Genomic DNA, 15,400 nt, shown 5'->3' with positions numbered 1-15,400 from the left:
CAGCATCTTCTGCCCCATAGATCTGACCCTCAGCAGCAACACAGCAGCACCCGCCCCACAGATATGACCCACATATACCCCACAGCAGCTCCTGCCCCATAGATCTTACCAACATCAGCTCCACAGCAGTACCTACCCCATAGATCTGACCCACATCAGCCCCAAAGCAGCTCCTGCGCCATAGATCTGACCCACATCTGCACTACAGTAGCTCCTGCCCCATACATCTGACTCACATATGCCCCACAGCTACTCCTGCCCCATAGATCTGACCAACATCTACCCCACAGCAGCTCCTGCCCCATAGATCTCACTCGCATGTGCCCCAGAGCAGATCCTGCCCCATAGATCTGACACACATCTGCCCCACAGAGCCTTCTGCCCTAAAAATCTGACCCACATCTGCCCCACACCAGCTCCTGTCTCATAGATCAGAACAACATCAGCACCACAGCAGCTCCTGCCCCATAGATCTGACCCACATCAGCCACACAGCAGCTCCTACCCCATACATCTGACCCACATGTGCCCCACAGCAGCTCCTGCCCCATACATCTGACCCAAATGCGCCCCACAAAAGCTCCTGCCTTATAGATCAGACCATCATCAGCCTCACAACAGCTCCTGCCCCAGAGATCTGACCCTCATCATCCCCACAGCAGCTCCTGCCCCATAGATCTGACGCCCATCAACCCCACAGCATCTTCTGTCCCATCGATCTGACCCACATCTGCCCCACAGAGCATTCTGCCCTAAAAATCTGACCCACATCAGCCACAGAACAGCTCCTGCCCCATAGATCTGATCCCAATCAGCACCACAGCAGCTCCTGCCCCATAGATCTGACCCTCATCATCCCCACAGCAGCTCCTGCCCCATAGATCTGACCCACATCAGCCACACAGCAGCTCCTGCCCCATACATCTGACCCACATGTGCCTCACAGCAGCTCCTGCCCCATAGATCTGACCCACATCAGCCACACAGCAGCTCCTGCCCCATATATCTGACCCATATCAGCACCACAGCAACGCCTGCCCCATAGATCTCAACCACATGAGCCCCACAGCAGCTCCTGTCCCACAGATCTGACCCACATAGGCCCCACAGCAGCTCCTGCCCCATAGATCTGACCCTCAGCAGCAACACAGCAGCTCCCGCCCCACAGATCTGACCAGCACCAGCCCCACTGCAGCTCCTGCCCCATACATCTGACCCACAGCAGCTCCTGCCCCATTAATCTGACTCACATCTGCCCCACTGCAGCTCCTGCCCCAAAGATCTGACCTACATCTGCCCCATATCAGCTCCTGCCCCATATATCTGACCCATATCAGCCACACAGCAGCTCCTGCCCCATAGATCTGACCCCCATCAGACCCACAGCAGCTCCAGTCCCATAGATCTGACCCACATCTACCCCAAAGCAGCTTTTGCCCCATAGATCTGACACACAGCACCTGCACAGCAGCTCCTGCCCCATAGATCTGACCCACATAGGCCCCACAGCAGCTCCTGCCCCACAGATCTAACCAACATCAGCTCCACAGCAGCTCCTTCCCTATAGATCTGACCCACATAAACCCACAGCAGCACCTGTTCCGTAGATCCGACACACATCATCCCCACAACTGCTCCTGCCCCAAAGATCTGATATACATGTTCCCCACAGGAGCTCCTGCCCCATAGATCTGACCCACAGCAGCTCCTGCCCCATAGATCTGACCAACATGTGCCCCAGAGCAGATACTGCCCGATAGATCTGACCCACAACTACCCCACAGCAGCTCCTGCCCCATAGATCTGACCCACATCTGCACTACAGCAGCTCCTGCCCCATAGATCCCACTCATATGTGCCCCAGAGCAGATACTGCCCGATAGATCTGACCCACAACTACCCCACAGCAGCTCCAGTCCCATAGATCTGACCCACATCTGCACTACAGTAGCTCCTGCCGCATACATCTGACTCACATATGCCCCACAGCTACTCCTGCCCCATAGATCTGACCAACATCTACCCCACAGCAGCTCCTGCCCCATAGATCTCACTCACATGTGCCCCAGAGCAGATCCTGCCCCATAGATCAGACCCACAACTACCCCACAGCAGCTCCTGCCCCATAGATCTCACTCACATGTGCCCCAGAGCAGATCCTGCCCCATAGATCTGATCCAAATCAGCCCCACAACAGCTCCTGCCCCATAGATCTGATCCAAATCAGCCCCACACCAGCTCCTGCCCCATAGATCTGACCCACATCAGCCCCACACCAGTTCCTGGCCCATTGATCTGACCCACACCAGCCCCACAGCAGCTCCTGCCCCATAGATCTGACACACACCTGCCCCACAGCAGCTCCTGCCCCACAGATCTGACACACACCTGCCCCACAGCAGCTCCTTCCCTATCGATCTGACCCACATAAGCCCCACAGCAGCACCTGTTCCGTAGATCTGACACACATCATCCCCACAACTGATGCTGCCCCAAAGATCTGATATACATGTGCCCCACCGGAGCTCCTGCCCCATAGATCTGACCCACATCAGCCCCACAGCAGCTCCAGCCCAGTAGATCTGACCCACAGTGGCTCCTGCCCCACAGATCTGACCCACATGCACCCCACTGCAGCTCCTGCCTTAAAGATCAGTCCCTCATCAGCCTCACAACAGCTCCTGCTCCATAGATCTACCCCACAGCATCTTCTGCCCCATAGATCTGACCCTCAGCAGCAACACAGCAGCACCTGCCCCACAGATATGACCCACAAATACCCCACAGCAGCTCCTGACCCATAGATCTTACCAACATCAGCTCCACAGCAGTACCTACCCCATAGATCTGACCCACATCTGCCCCAAAGCAGCTCCTGCCCCATAGATCTGACCCACATGTGCCCCACAGCAGCTCCTGCCCCATAGATCTGACCCACATCAGCCACACAGCAGCTCCTGCCCCATAGATCTGACCCTCATCATCCCCACAGAAGCTCCTGCCCCATTGATCTGACTCACATCTGCCCCACTGCTGCTCCTGCCCCATAGATCTGACCCACATCTGCCCCATAGCAGCTCCTGCCCCATATATCTGACCCATATCAGCACCACAGCAACGCCTGCCCCATAGATCTCAACCACATGAGCCCCACAGCAGCTCCTGTCCCACAGATCTGACCCACATAGGCCCCACAGCAGCTCCTGCCCCATAGATGTGACCCTCAGCAGCAACACAGCAGCTCCCGCCCCACAGATCTGACCAACACCAGCCCCACAGCAGCTCCTGACCCATACATCTGACCCACATCAGCTCCTGCCCCATTGATCTGACTCACATCTGCCCCACTGCAGCTCCTGCCCCAAAGACCTGACCCACATCTGCCCCATATCAGCTCCTGCCCCATATATCTGACCCATATCAGCCACACAGCAGCTCCTGCCCCATACATCTGACCCACATGTGCCCCACAGCAGCTCCTGCCCCATACATCTGACTCACATATGCCCCACAGCTACTCCTGCCCCATAGATCTGACCAACATCTACCCCACAGCAGCTCCTGCCCCATAGATCTCACTCACATGTGCCCCAGAGCAGATCCTGTCCCATAGATCTGACCCACAACTACCCCACAGCAGCTCCTGCCCCAGAGATGTGACCCAAATCAGCCCCACACCAGCTCCTGCCCCATAGATATGACACACATCACCCCCACAGCAGCTCCTGCCCCATAGATCTAGCCCCCATCAGACCCACAGCAGCTCCTGTCCCACAGATCTGACCCACATAGGCCCCACAGCAGCTCCTGCCCCATAGATCTAACCAACATCAGCTCCACAGCAGCTCCTTCCCTATAGATCTGACCCACATAAGACCACAGCAGCACCTGTTCCGTAGATCTGACACACATCATCCCCACAACTGCTCCTGCCCCAAATATCTGATATACATGTGCCCCACAGGAGCTCCTGCCCCATAGATCTGACCCACATCCGCCCCACAGCAGCTCCTGCCCAGTACATCTGACCCACAGCAGCTCCAGTCCCATAGATCTGACCCACATCTGCACTACAGTAGCTCCTGCCGCATACATCTGACTCACATATGCCCCACAGCTACTCCTGCCCCATAGATCTGACCAACATCTACCCCACAGCAGCTCCTGCCCCATAGATCTCACTCACATGTGCCCCAGAGCAGATCCTGCCCCATAGATCAGACCCACAACTACCCCACAGCAGCTCCTGCCCCATAGATCTCACTCACATGTGCCCCAGAGCAGATCCTGCCCCATAGATCTGATCCAAATCAGCCCCACAACAGCTCCTGCCCCATAGATCTGATCCAAATCAGCCCCACACCAGCTCCTGCCCCATAGATCTGACCCACATCAGCCCCACACCAGTTCCTGGCCCATTGATCTGACCCACACCAGCCCCACAGCAGCTCCTGCCCCATAGATCTGACACACACCTGCCCCACAGCAGCTCCTGCCCCACAGATCTGACACACACCTGCCCCACAGCAGCTCCTTCCCTATCGATCTGACCCACATAAGCCCCACAGCAGCACCTGTTCCGTAGATCTGACACACATCATCCCCACAACTGATGCTGCCCCAAAGATCTGATATACATGTGCCCCACCGGAGCTCCTGCCCCATAGATCTGACCCACATCAGCCCCACAGCAGCTCCAGCCCAGTAGATCTGACCCACAGTGGCTCCTGCCCCACAGATCTGACCCACATGCACCCCACTGCAGCTCCTGCCTTAAAGATCAGTCCCTCATCAGCCTCACAACAGCTCCTGCTCCATAGATCTACCCCACAGCATCTTCTGCCCCATAGATCTGACCCTCAGCAGCAACACAGCAGCACCTGCCCCACAGATATGACCCACAAATACCCCACAGCAGCTCCTGACCCATAGATCTTACCAACATCAGCTCCACAGCAGTACCTACCCCATAGATCTGACCCACATCTGCCCCAAAGCAGCTCCTGCCCCATAGATCTGACCCACATGTGCCCCACAGCAGCTCCTGCCCCATAGATCTGACCCACATCAGCCACACAGCAGCTCCTGCCCCATAGATCTGACCCTCATCATCCCCACAGAAGCTCCTGCCCCATTGATCTGACTCACATCTGCCCCACTGCTGCTCCTGCCCCATAGATCTGACCCACATCTGCCCCATAGCAGCTCCTGCCCCATATATCTGACCCATATCAGCACCACAGCAACGCCTGCCCCATAGATCTCAACCACATGAGCCCCACAGCAGCTCCTGTCCCACAGATCTGACCCACATAGGCCCCACAGCAGCTCCTGCCCCATAGATGTGACCCTCAGCAGCAACACAGCAGCTCCCGCCCCACAGATCTGACCAACACCAGCCCCACAGCAGCTCCTGACCCATACATCTGACCCACATCAGCTCCTGCCCCATTGATCTGACTCACATCTGCCCCACTGCAGCTCCTGCCCCAAAGACCTGACCCACATCTGCCCCATATCAGCTCCTGCCCCATATATCTGACCCATATCAGCCACACAGCAGCTCCTGCCCCATACATCTGACCCACATGTGCCCCACAGCAGCTCCTGCCCCATACATCTGACTCACATATGCCCCACAGCTACTCCTGCCCCATAGATCTGACCAACATCTACCCCACAGCAGCTCCTGCCCCATAGATCTCACTCACATGTGCCCCAGAGCAGATCCTGTCCCATAGATCTGACCCACAACTACCCCACAGCAGCTCCTGCCCCAGAGATGTGACCCAAATCAGCCCCACACCAGCTCCTGCCCCATAGATATGACACACATCACCCCCACAGCAGCTCCTGCCCCATAGATCTAGCCCCCATCAGACCCACAGCAGCTCCTGTCCCACAGATCTGACCCACATAGGCCCCACAGCAGCTCCTGCCCCATAGATCTAACCAACATCAGCTCCACAGCAGCTCCTTCCCTATAGATCTGACCCACATAAGACCACAGCAGCACCTGTTCCGTAGATCTGACACACATCATCCCCACAACTGCTCCTGCCCCAAATATCTGATATACATGTGCCCCACAGGAGCTCCTGCCCCATAGATCTGACCCACATCCGCCCCACAGCAGCTCCTGCCCAGTACATCTGACCCACAGCAGCTCCTGCCCCATAGATCTGACCAACATGTGCCCCAGAGCAGGTCCTGCCCCATAGACCTTACCCACATCAGCCGCACAGCAGCTCCTGGTCTATAGATCTGACCCACATGTGCACCACAGCACCTCCTGTCCCATAGATCTGCCTCACAGCAGCTCCTGCCCCATAGATCTGACCCACATCTGCACTACAGCAGCTCCTGCCCCATAGATCTCACTCACATGTGCCCCAGAGCAGATCCTGCCCCATAGATCTGACCCACATAAGCCCCACAGCAGCTCCTGCCCCATAGATCTGACCCACACCAGCCCCACAGCAGCTCCTGCCCCATAGATATGACACACACCTGCCCCACAGCAGCTCATTCCCTATAGATCTGACCCACATAAGCCCCACAGCAGCACCTGTTCCGTAGATGTGACACACATCAGCCCCACAGCAGCTCCTGCCCCATAGATATGACCCACCTCAGCCCCTGCCTCAGAGATCTGACCCACATCTGCCCCTTTGCAGGGGGGCTCCTCTGCCTGGTGGTCATGGCGGGCCCCCTCCTCCTTCTCACTCCTAGGGCCCCCAGCTCCATCCTCCCGCCTGAAACAGGGAAAACTTCTACCCTAGCTCTCTTAGCTGCCGACATGGCTGCTAACTGCCACAGCTGTCAGAGGCGAGTGCGTTGCGCGCGGCAGCGGTGACCAAGGTGACGTGGAGAGGGTTCTAAAATGGCGGCCACACTGCTGGCACTGGTGTTCCACATAGGATGAGGAGGGGGCTGGTAATAGCAGGACAAGGGGAAACTGATTGAAGTTGAAAGAGGGAAGATTTAGGTTGGATGTTAGGGGGAAAGTTGTTTACTAGCAGAGTGGTTAGGCCCTGGAACGGGCTGCCCAGGGAGGTTGTGGATGCCCCGTCCTTGGGGGTGTTCAGGGCCAGGTTGGACAGGGCCCTGGGCAACCTGATCTAGTAAAGGTGTATGTTTGGTGGCCCTGCCAGGCAGGGGGGTTTGTTCTTCATGATCCATGAGGTCCCTTCCAACCTGGGTCATTCTGTGACTCTGTGATACTGGTGTGTGGCTGTTTGTCCCAGCGCGCTGACCTTTTGTCTTCAGGTTCACCAACAAGACTGTAACTGATTTATGGAGGAGGCAAGTGATGGGTGCTACTGTGTGACAATCAACATCACTTTGTGGACATTTGAAAGCACCTTCCTCCAGAGCTGTTCACCTCCAGAAGAGGGTGCTCAGAAGTGTTTACTGGCAGAAGATCTGGCTCCAGCTTGGTATGGGAAAACTGGGGAATGATACCATCGTGTCCTGTGAAGAACAAGAAGCAGGTGGGCGTCCCTGCTCCCTCTTGTCTGCTGGCAAGGTCCAGATGAGATCCCAGAGCCAGAAGCTGCCATTCCAAGGAGAGCTTACCCAACCATTTTGGATTTGAGCTGTCACACCAAGGAGAGCTGACTGAACCACGTTGGACTTATTTGTAAGTTTATACTATCATTGGAAACTGTTGCCGTGGTCACAGTCATCGTCAGCGGAACAACAACTCCTGATGACCCACCACTACTGAAGATCAATGACTGAACTACTAAACACGTCAGATCCATGGTGGTGACTCTCTCTCCCTCTTGCTTCCTATAAAGACTCCTTGATTCTTTTTCCTGTCTTTTCTATTGCCCGCCTTCCCTTCCTAATCACCCTAAATCGTAATAGCGTCCGTCCTCCAACATTTGAACCATGCTCAGGCATACACGTATGGACCTCCTCTCCTTCCTATAAATTGGAGCAGGACAGAGAACCACAAGGATTGTCAGCTCCCAAGTCATGCAAGTATTGCACACAACACAGATAACTTCATCTGTTGGCCCCGCTGTCTCTGCATACCACCAAGCGAGGACCTGCAGTGCCCAGGCGAGACGATGTGCCTGGCAGTGCAAAGCCAGCCCACGTGTGTGCAGATGGCAAGGAGCGTGTGGCACTGTGCACCGACAGCCCTTGCCTGCCCAGGACTGCGTGTGGAGGGCCTTCTCCACTGCAGCCCTGCCCAACAGTCAGTAGGGGTGTGCGGCCATGATGGCAGTAATGAACAAACTGCTGCTTCACAAAGATCTTGGCCCGATTAGAAATCTTTGAGTAGTGCTGTTACAGCAGACAGAATGTGATAAGCGCAAGTAGTCTCCTACACTTCACATCCTTGCTACTTCATTCTGGGTGTTGTCACTGAGCAGCATCTAACACAAGTTCTGCCCTGGTCAGCTGGCTGCCTTAGCTTGAGCCCTGATGGCAACGCTATGACGTGATGTTAGTATTGCTGTTTTCTCCTCGTCAGAATACTCTGCCTTTTGAAGGAAGCAGCTTCTTGGTTATTTTGTTTTGTTGTTGAATTTTATTGAATTAATTTACAATATCTATATTCCATATAGTTATAGATGTTTTGAATATGATCATCTGTGGTGCTGAGAATTTTTGTAGAAAAGGTATACTCAGTTCGGAAGGTGTAATAAGGATGTTAGGTGTAATAAGAATGTGTTGCACCCATGAGGTTGCCACAGGTGAAGCGGTCACCCCGAAGCCTCAAGACTGCTTCTACACGTAAGGACAGAAGGGTGATTGTTGTAGGTGACTCCCTTCTGCAAGGAACAGAAGGCCCTATATGCCGGCCTGACCCTACCCGCAGAGAAGTGTGCTGCCTTCCTGGGGCACGGGTCAGGGACATTTCAAAGAAAATTTCTAGATTGATTCATCCTTCAGACTACTACCCACTTTTAATAATTCAGGCTGGCAGTGAGGAAGTTGGCAAGCAAAGCCTGAGGTCCATCAAGAAAGACTTCAGGGGAATGGGGCGAATACTTGAAGGAGCTGGGGTGCAGGTGATCTTTTCTTCTATGCCCGTGGTGTCAGGAAAAGATACAGGGAGGATCCAAAAAACCCATCTCTTAAACAGATGGCTTAAGAGCTGGTGCAAACACAAGAATTTCGGCTATTTTGACCATGGGGCAATCTACACTGCACCTGGAATGATGGCTGCTGATGCAAGCAGCCTGTCCCTGAGGGGTAAGAGGGTATTAGCTGAAGAATTAGCGGGACTCATTGATAGGTCTTTAAACTAGGAACGAAGGGGGAAGGGGGCAAAATAAGGGCTACTGGGGTTGAACGGTACATTCGAGGGATTGTACCAAACTCTGTGGGCAAAGATTGCAGAGTGCAAAAGGAGGGAGTAGGGCAGGGGGATGCTGGGGATGCCGCTGTTCTAGTGGATCCTGGTTCGCTTATGAAGGTGGTGAGACGGACAGCCCGGCTGAAGTGCCTTTATACTAATGCACGGAGCCTGAGTAACAAGCAGGAGGAACTGGAAACTGTGATGCACTCTGAAAATTATGACATTGTTGCTATCACAGAAACATGGTGGGATGACTCCCACAATTGGGATACTACCATCGATGGCTATAGGCTCTTTAGGAGAGATAGGCGAGGTAGGAAGGGTGGGGGAGTTGCCCTTTATGTCAGAGATTGGATAAACTGTGAGGAGCTCCCCATGAGAAACAGTCAAGAACAGGTTGAGAGCCTGTGGGTTAGGATTAGAGATGGGACTAATAAAGGTCAGCTGGTATTAGGGGTATACTACAGGCCACCTGATCAAGGGGAGGCTGCTGATGAGGCTTTCTTGCTCCAGATGCGTGAGGCGTCTGGCTCACGGGCTCTTGTCCTGGTGGGGGACTTCAACCATCCTGACATCTGTTGGGAAAACCACACGGCGAGCTGCAAGAGCTCCAGAAGGCTCTTGGAATCCATTGATGATAGCTTTCTGGTTCAGGTATTGGACAGACCGACCAGAGGTCAAGCGTTGCTGGACCTGCTGCTCACCAACGCTGAGGAGATCATCAAAGGCGTCAAGGTTGGAGGCTGCCTGGGCTCCAGCGATCATGCCCTGGTTGAGTTTGTGATCTCAAGCGATGTGGGCCTGGCAAAGAGCAGGACCATGACTCTCAACTTTAGAAGAGCAGACTTCAAGCTACTCAATGGAATGCTGGCCAAGATCCCCTGGCGCGCTGCCCTCAAAGATAAGGACGTTGAGGAGAGCTGGCTACTGTTCAAGGATGCCCTCCTGGCAGCACAAGAGGTCTCCATTCCCCTGATTAAGAAAGTGGGCAGGAGAGGTAGAAAACCGGCATGGCTCAGCAAGGACCTGCTAAGAGAACTGAGGGTGAAGAAAGGGGTGTACAAGCTCTGGAAACAAGGCTGTGTCACCCGGGAAGAATACAGGGATGCCGTCCGAACTTGCAGATGTGGGATCAGGAAAGCCAAGGCGCAGGCAGAACTGAACTTGGCGAGGGATGTGAAAAACAACAAGAAAACCTTCTACAGGTACATTGGCCAGAAGAGACAGGCCAAAATGGATGTGCCTACTCTGGTAAATTTAAAAGGAGAAATGGCTTCAACAGATGAAGAGAAAGCTGAGGTGCTGAATGAGTTCTTCACCTCGGTCTTCACTGGTGGCCAGGATTCTAGTCTTTTTCACGTCCCTAAGTCTTGCACTCCCATACCTCCATGTGGGGACCAAGGAGGTAAATCCCTCCCCACTGTAAGGGTAGAGCAAGTCCGAGAGTGCCTCCTTAGACTGAATGAGTATAAGTCTATGGGGCCAGATGGCGTGCATCCCAGGGTCCTGAAGGAGCTGGCTGAGGTGGTTGCTGAGCCGCTCTCCATCATATTTGAGAAGTCGTGGCTGTCAGGTGAGGTCCCGGATGATTGGAGGAAGGGTCACGTCACTCCCATTTACAAGAAGGGGAGCAGGGACGACCCGGGTAACTACAGGCCGGTGAGTCTCACCTCTGTGCCTGGGAAGATTATGGAACAGATCCTCCTGGACAACATGCTTGATCACATAAAGAACAAGCATGTGATCCGAGACAGCCAGCATGGCTTCACCAGGGGAAGGTCATGCTTGACTAATCTTGTGGCCTTCTATGATGGAGTGACGGCATTGGTGGATGAAGGGAAGGCGACCGATGTCATTTACCTGGACCTGAGCAAGGCCTTTGACATGGTCCCCCATCACATCCTCATCTCCAAATTGGAGGGAGGTGGATTTGATGGGTGGACAACTAGATGGATAAGCAATTGGTTGAAAGGCCGCAGACAGAGGGTGGTGGTCAATGGCTCTATGTCCAGGTGGAGGCCGGTAACGAGCGGCGTCCCTCAAGGGTCTGTCTTGGGACCGGTGCTCTTTAACATCTTTATTAATGACATCGATGAGGGAATGGAGTGCACCCTCAGCAAGTTTGCTGATGACACCAAGCTGAGTGGTGCAGTTGATACGGTGGAGGGAACAGATGCCATTCAGAGGGACCTTGATAGACTGGAAAGCTGGGCTCGGGTGAACCTAATGAGGTTCAACACGGCAAAGTGCAAGGTTTTGCACTTGGGCCGGAAGAACCCCAGGCACCTGTACAGGCTGGGAGGAGTTGTCCTTGAGAGCAGCTCGGCTGAAAAAGACCTAGGGGTCCTGATAGATGAGAAACTTAACATGAGCCAGCAGTGCGCTCTGGCAGCCCGGAAAGCAAACGGGATCCTGGGCTCCATCAGGAGAGGGGTGGTCAGCAGGGATAGGGAGGTGATTGTCCCTCTCTACTCTGCTCTTGTGAGGCCCCATCTGGAGTACTGTGTCCAGGTGTGGAGCCCTCAGTACAAAAAAGATATGGAGATTTTGGAAAGGGTCCAGAGGAGGGCCACAAAGATGATCAGGGGGCTGGAGCACCTCCCTTATGAGGACAGGCTGAGGGAGTTGGGTTTGTTCAGCCTGGAGAAGAGAAGGTTGCGAGGTGACCTCATTGCAGCCTTTCAATACCTGAAGGGAACTTACTCCCAGGAGGGGAGTAAACTCTTCGAAAGGGCTGATAATAGCAGGACTAGGGGAAATGGTTTTAAGTTGAAGGAGGGAAGATTTAGGTTGGATGTTAGGGGAAAGTTCTTTACTAGAAGGGTGGTTAGGTCCTGGAACAGGCTGCCCAGTGAGGTTGTGGATGCCCCATCCTTGGAGGTGTTCAAGACCAGGTTGGACAGGGCCCTGGGCAACCTGATCTAGTAAATGTGTATGTTTGGTGGCCCTGCTAGGCAGGGGGGTTGGAACTACATGATCCTTGAGGTCCCTTCCAACCCGGGTAATTCTGTGATTCTGTGATTCTGTGATGTTAAAGAAAGAAGCCCCTGTTGTGTTGACCAGTGATGATGCTCCCACCCCCTGACCAATGGTGGAGAGGAGCATGAAGAGAGAGGTGGTGCTGGGGGGATCTTGGGGCTGCTGGGCCTGTCATACTTTTTCCAGGCAGAGGTTTTACAGGTGTTGCCCCCATGTTGCCCCCCCTGTGGGGGGGGGCACTCCCACATCCTGAAGGATGGAGGAGAGGAGCGGGAGGGCAGAGTTGGTGCTGTGGGGGGCTGGGAGCTGTGGGGCCTGGTATGCTTTCCCCTGGCTGTAGTTTTCTGGGTGTCGGATGATGCCCTCAAACTGCCACCCTGTGGGGGCTGCTCCAACCTCCTGAAGGATGGTGAAGGAAAGTTGGTGACAGTTCCTGGGGGGGACAGGGGGCTGCTGGGCCAGTTGGCTTCCCCCAGGCAATGGTCGTCCGTCTGTTGGATGATGTCCCCAGGTCTATACTCTGCTGGGGTCGCTTCCATCCCCTGATGGATGGTGGAGGGGAGGGTGAGGGCAGAGATGGTGCTGGAGGCTGACAGGCCTCTCAAGCTTCCCTGAGGCAGTGGCTGCCTGCGGGTGACACTTTGAGGGAGCCACTGCCAACCCCTGAAGAATGGTGGTGGGGGACAGGAGGGTGGTGTTGATGCCAGGGTGCTGCTGTTTGGGTGCCAGCCGATGACTGCAAGCTTCCAAACCAGGTGGGTCCCTCCTGTCCCCTGAAAGAGGTGTTGATGCCCAAGGTGGATAGGGGCCACTGGGCATGATGTACTTCCCAGGGGCCACGGAGCCTGGGCTGGTGGGCTACGGGGGCTGCACTGGGGGCAGCTGAGCCCGACAGCCGTCAGGCCTGGCAGGGGCCGCTCTGGTGGTGCTCTGCGGCTGGTGGGCAGATTGTCACTGCACAGGCACCGGTTGTTTGTGCCACGTCTTTTCTGTGCGGCGCACTGAGGCGAGCAAGCTGTTTGTCCAAGCGTGAGGTGTTGCTGCGGGCAATATGCTGGACTGCAGCATCTTCAGCAAGGCGCCTGCAGGGAGAGAAACGTGCTGAGGGCACAGGAGAACCCCCTGCTCTCCTTCCTCACAGTGCATGATAGAGTCACTCTCAGCTCCGGGCCTGTCTCAGGCCCAGCAGTAAGAACATGCAGCAGGAATGGCGAGGCCAGTTAAATGTCTGACAGTGTCAATCTCAGACAGTGTTAGGCAACAACTAACTGGCTTCTCTATGCTGCTTTAACTAGAAATGCCTCCTTGCTCACAGGATCCCTATAGTAAAGAGAGGGGGCAGGATGGGGTTGGGGGTGAACAAGAACTCACTGGTTTATCTGCCTCCGTTGTCGGACAAGACGATAGCACGAAAACATTGCCATCAGCATGGTAACGAAGATAGCCACACCAAATCCCAGGCAGTACTTCTTGATAAAATTATTGTCTGCGGCATTTGCGTGTTCCTCACCATCCGCACCTGGAAAAACAATGTGGATCTGTTTCACCAGCTGCTGCTTTGAGTGACGTGGACAAGAACAACCACAGGAAGGATCCCGCTCCGGGCTGCTGTTGTGCCTGGTGGCTTAGGGGAAGCACAGCAAGCTCTGGAATGCAGGGTCTGTGCACAGGAGGTACTATGGAGGGTCCTGTTTCCTCTCCTTATCTGCTGAATGTGGTTCTGGTGGCCTAGTTCCCAAAAGGACAAAGTTCCTAAGTCCCTGGGAACTGGCTGCAGTGGGAGGGGAGCAACCTCTAACCACGGCCACGGAGCTCTATGAGCGGCCCTTACCTGGAGTGACAGTTGTTGTGTGCATGGCCTCTATTACTCTCAGGGGGACAGTCAGTGTGCGAACTCTGCCGTTCCAAAATGCAAGCCAGCGCATAGGTGCTCCACCTGTCTCTTTAGAAAGGAGGTAAGGGAGTGGGACTGTAAGTAACTGCTTCTCATCAGGAAGATGGTGCAGTTTCTCCACATGTATTTCTAGAAATTCAGTTTCACAAGCCTTTCAGGGAACAGACGGAAATACACCTACCACGTGCTTTGTCCTTCATGATTTTCATTAGCAGAGGGGGCAGTGTCTGCAGATATTTTCCTGTTTCCAGGGCCTCTTTCTGTTTCTCAGGACCTAAACAGAAAGCATTAAGATAACTTTCAGACAAACAAGATATTAAACTGAACGGTCTTTTCAGTGAAGTCAGTAACGACAACAGCCACCCCTGGGATGCCTGTGGGGTTCCAGCACAACTAAGGATTTAGCACGGCCTTCCCTGGAGGCACTTCTGCAACCAAAGAATGAGAACTTTTCACCACACACTGCAGCTTACCTAAACGCATAACGGCATCACTGAATGGGACAAGGGCATTGTGCGAGGGCAGGGCACACACACACAGGTGTGCATTCTCACTCACACCTGCAGACGCGCCTGGCTGACATTAGGACTGTGAGCTGGCATCTCTCAAAGAAAGTAAAATCTCATGACATGGTATGCTGTAATTTCTCTCTTCCTTAGGGACCTGCAGTGACTGGAAGGGGCTCAGGTGATGACATGGCACTCAGACCTGGGTCAAAAGTTGCAAAGCTGCAGAGAAGCCAGGTGGGCAGTTGGCTGGCACTCAGCAGCTTTCCAGATACTCTCTCCAGGCCATGTAAAACAATCTTCAGAGAAGGCATAGAAGAACATTTGGCCCCTCAAGGTTTTTTTAGTGGGGAGATCTCTGATGTATGGAGACAAAGTCAACGGGATGCTGGGAGCATGCAGCACCCAAGAAACAGTGACTACCCAAGCTTCTCATGGAGAAGAAATCACCAGGCAGTGAAAAGATGAACCCCTCCTGAACTTCCACAACCAAATATGAGCAAAGATCATGAGATGAAGACTGGTGACTTACGTCTGGCATCCACCCCAGGCTCAGGGACGCGACTTTGCTTTCGAAATGCACCAAAGGGGCCTGCAGGCACAAGAGTGATCAGACACAGGTGAGGAGAGCTTCCGCTGTGCACTGGGGTCTGCCTTGTTTTTTTTCCTGCAGTGACCTGTGAGGACTGGCTGCAGGTCAGG

At 54.3% G+C, this 15,400-nt stretch overlaps 2 protein-coding genes across 2 annotated transcripts in view; one reads left to right on the top strand and one right to left on the bottom strand.

Annotated features, from left to right (window-relative positions):
- The window catches only part of LOC146752686 (uncharacterized), a 63,111-nt gene extending 54,396 nt beyond the window's left edge, over window positions 1-8,715 (top strand). Inside the window, exon 4 of the mRNA XM_085531370.1 lies at window positions 8,702-8,715. Coding sequence (XP_085387496.1) covers window positions 8,702-8,715 — 14 coding nt within the window. The remainder of the gene's footprint in view (window positions 1-8,701) is intronic.
- Window positions 8,716-12,351: 3,636 nt separating this feature from the next.
- LOC146752685 (uncharacterized) lies at window positions 12,352-14,682 on the bottom strand. Its single transcript, XM_085531358.1, has 4 exons — window positions 14,374-14,682; window positions 14,130-14,240; window positions 13,670-13,817; window positions 12,352-13,380 (listed from the first exon to the last, which is right to left on the bottom strand). The coding sequence occupies exons 1-4, from the start codon at window positions 14,399-14,401 to the stop codon at window positions 13,197-13,199; spliced, it is 471 nt and encodes a 156-aa protein (XP_085387484.1). The 5' UTR covers window positions 14,402-14,682; the 3' UTR covers window positions 12,352-13,196.
- Between the last annotated feature and the right edge of the window lie 718 nt (window positions 14,683-15,400).

This window comes from Coturnix japonica, unplaced genomic scaffold, assembly GCF_054131305.1.
Source record: "Coturnix japonica strain WE unplaced genomic scaffold, WE-NBRP24 Scf042, whole genome shotgun sequence".
Taxonomy (NCBI): domain Eukaryota; kingdom Metazoa; phylum Chordata; class Aves; order Galliformes; family Phasianidae; genus Coturnix; species Coturnix japonica.
The sequence above is the reverse complement of the archived record's forward strand: the minus strand, read 5'-3'. Positions and strand labels throughout refer to the sequence as shown.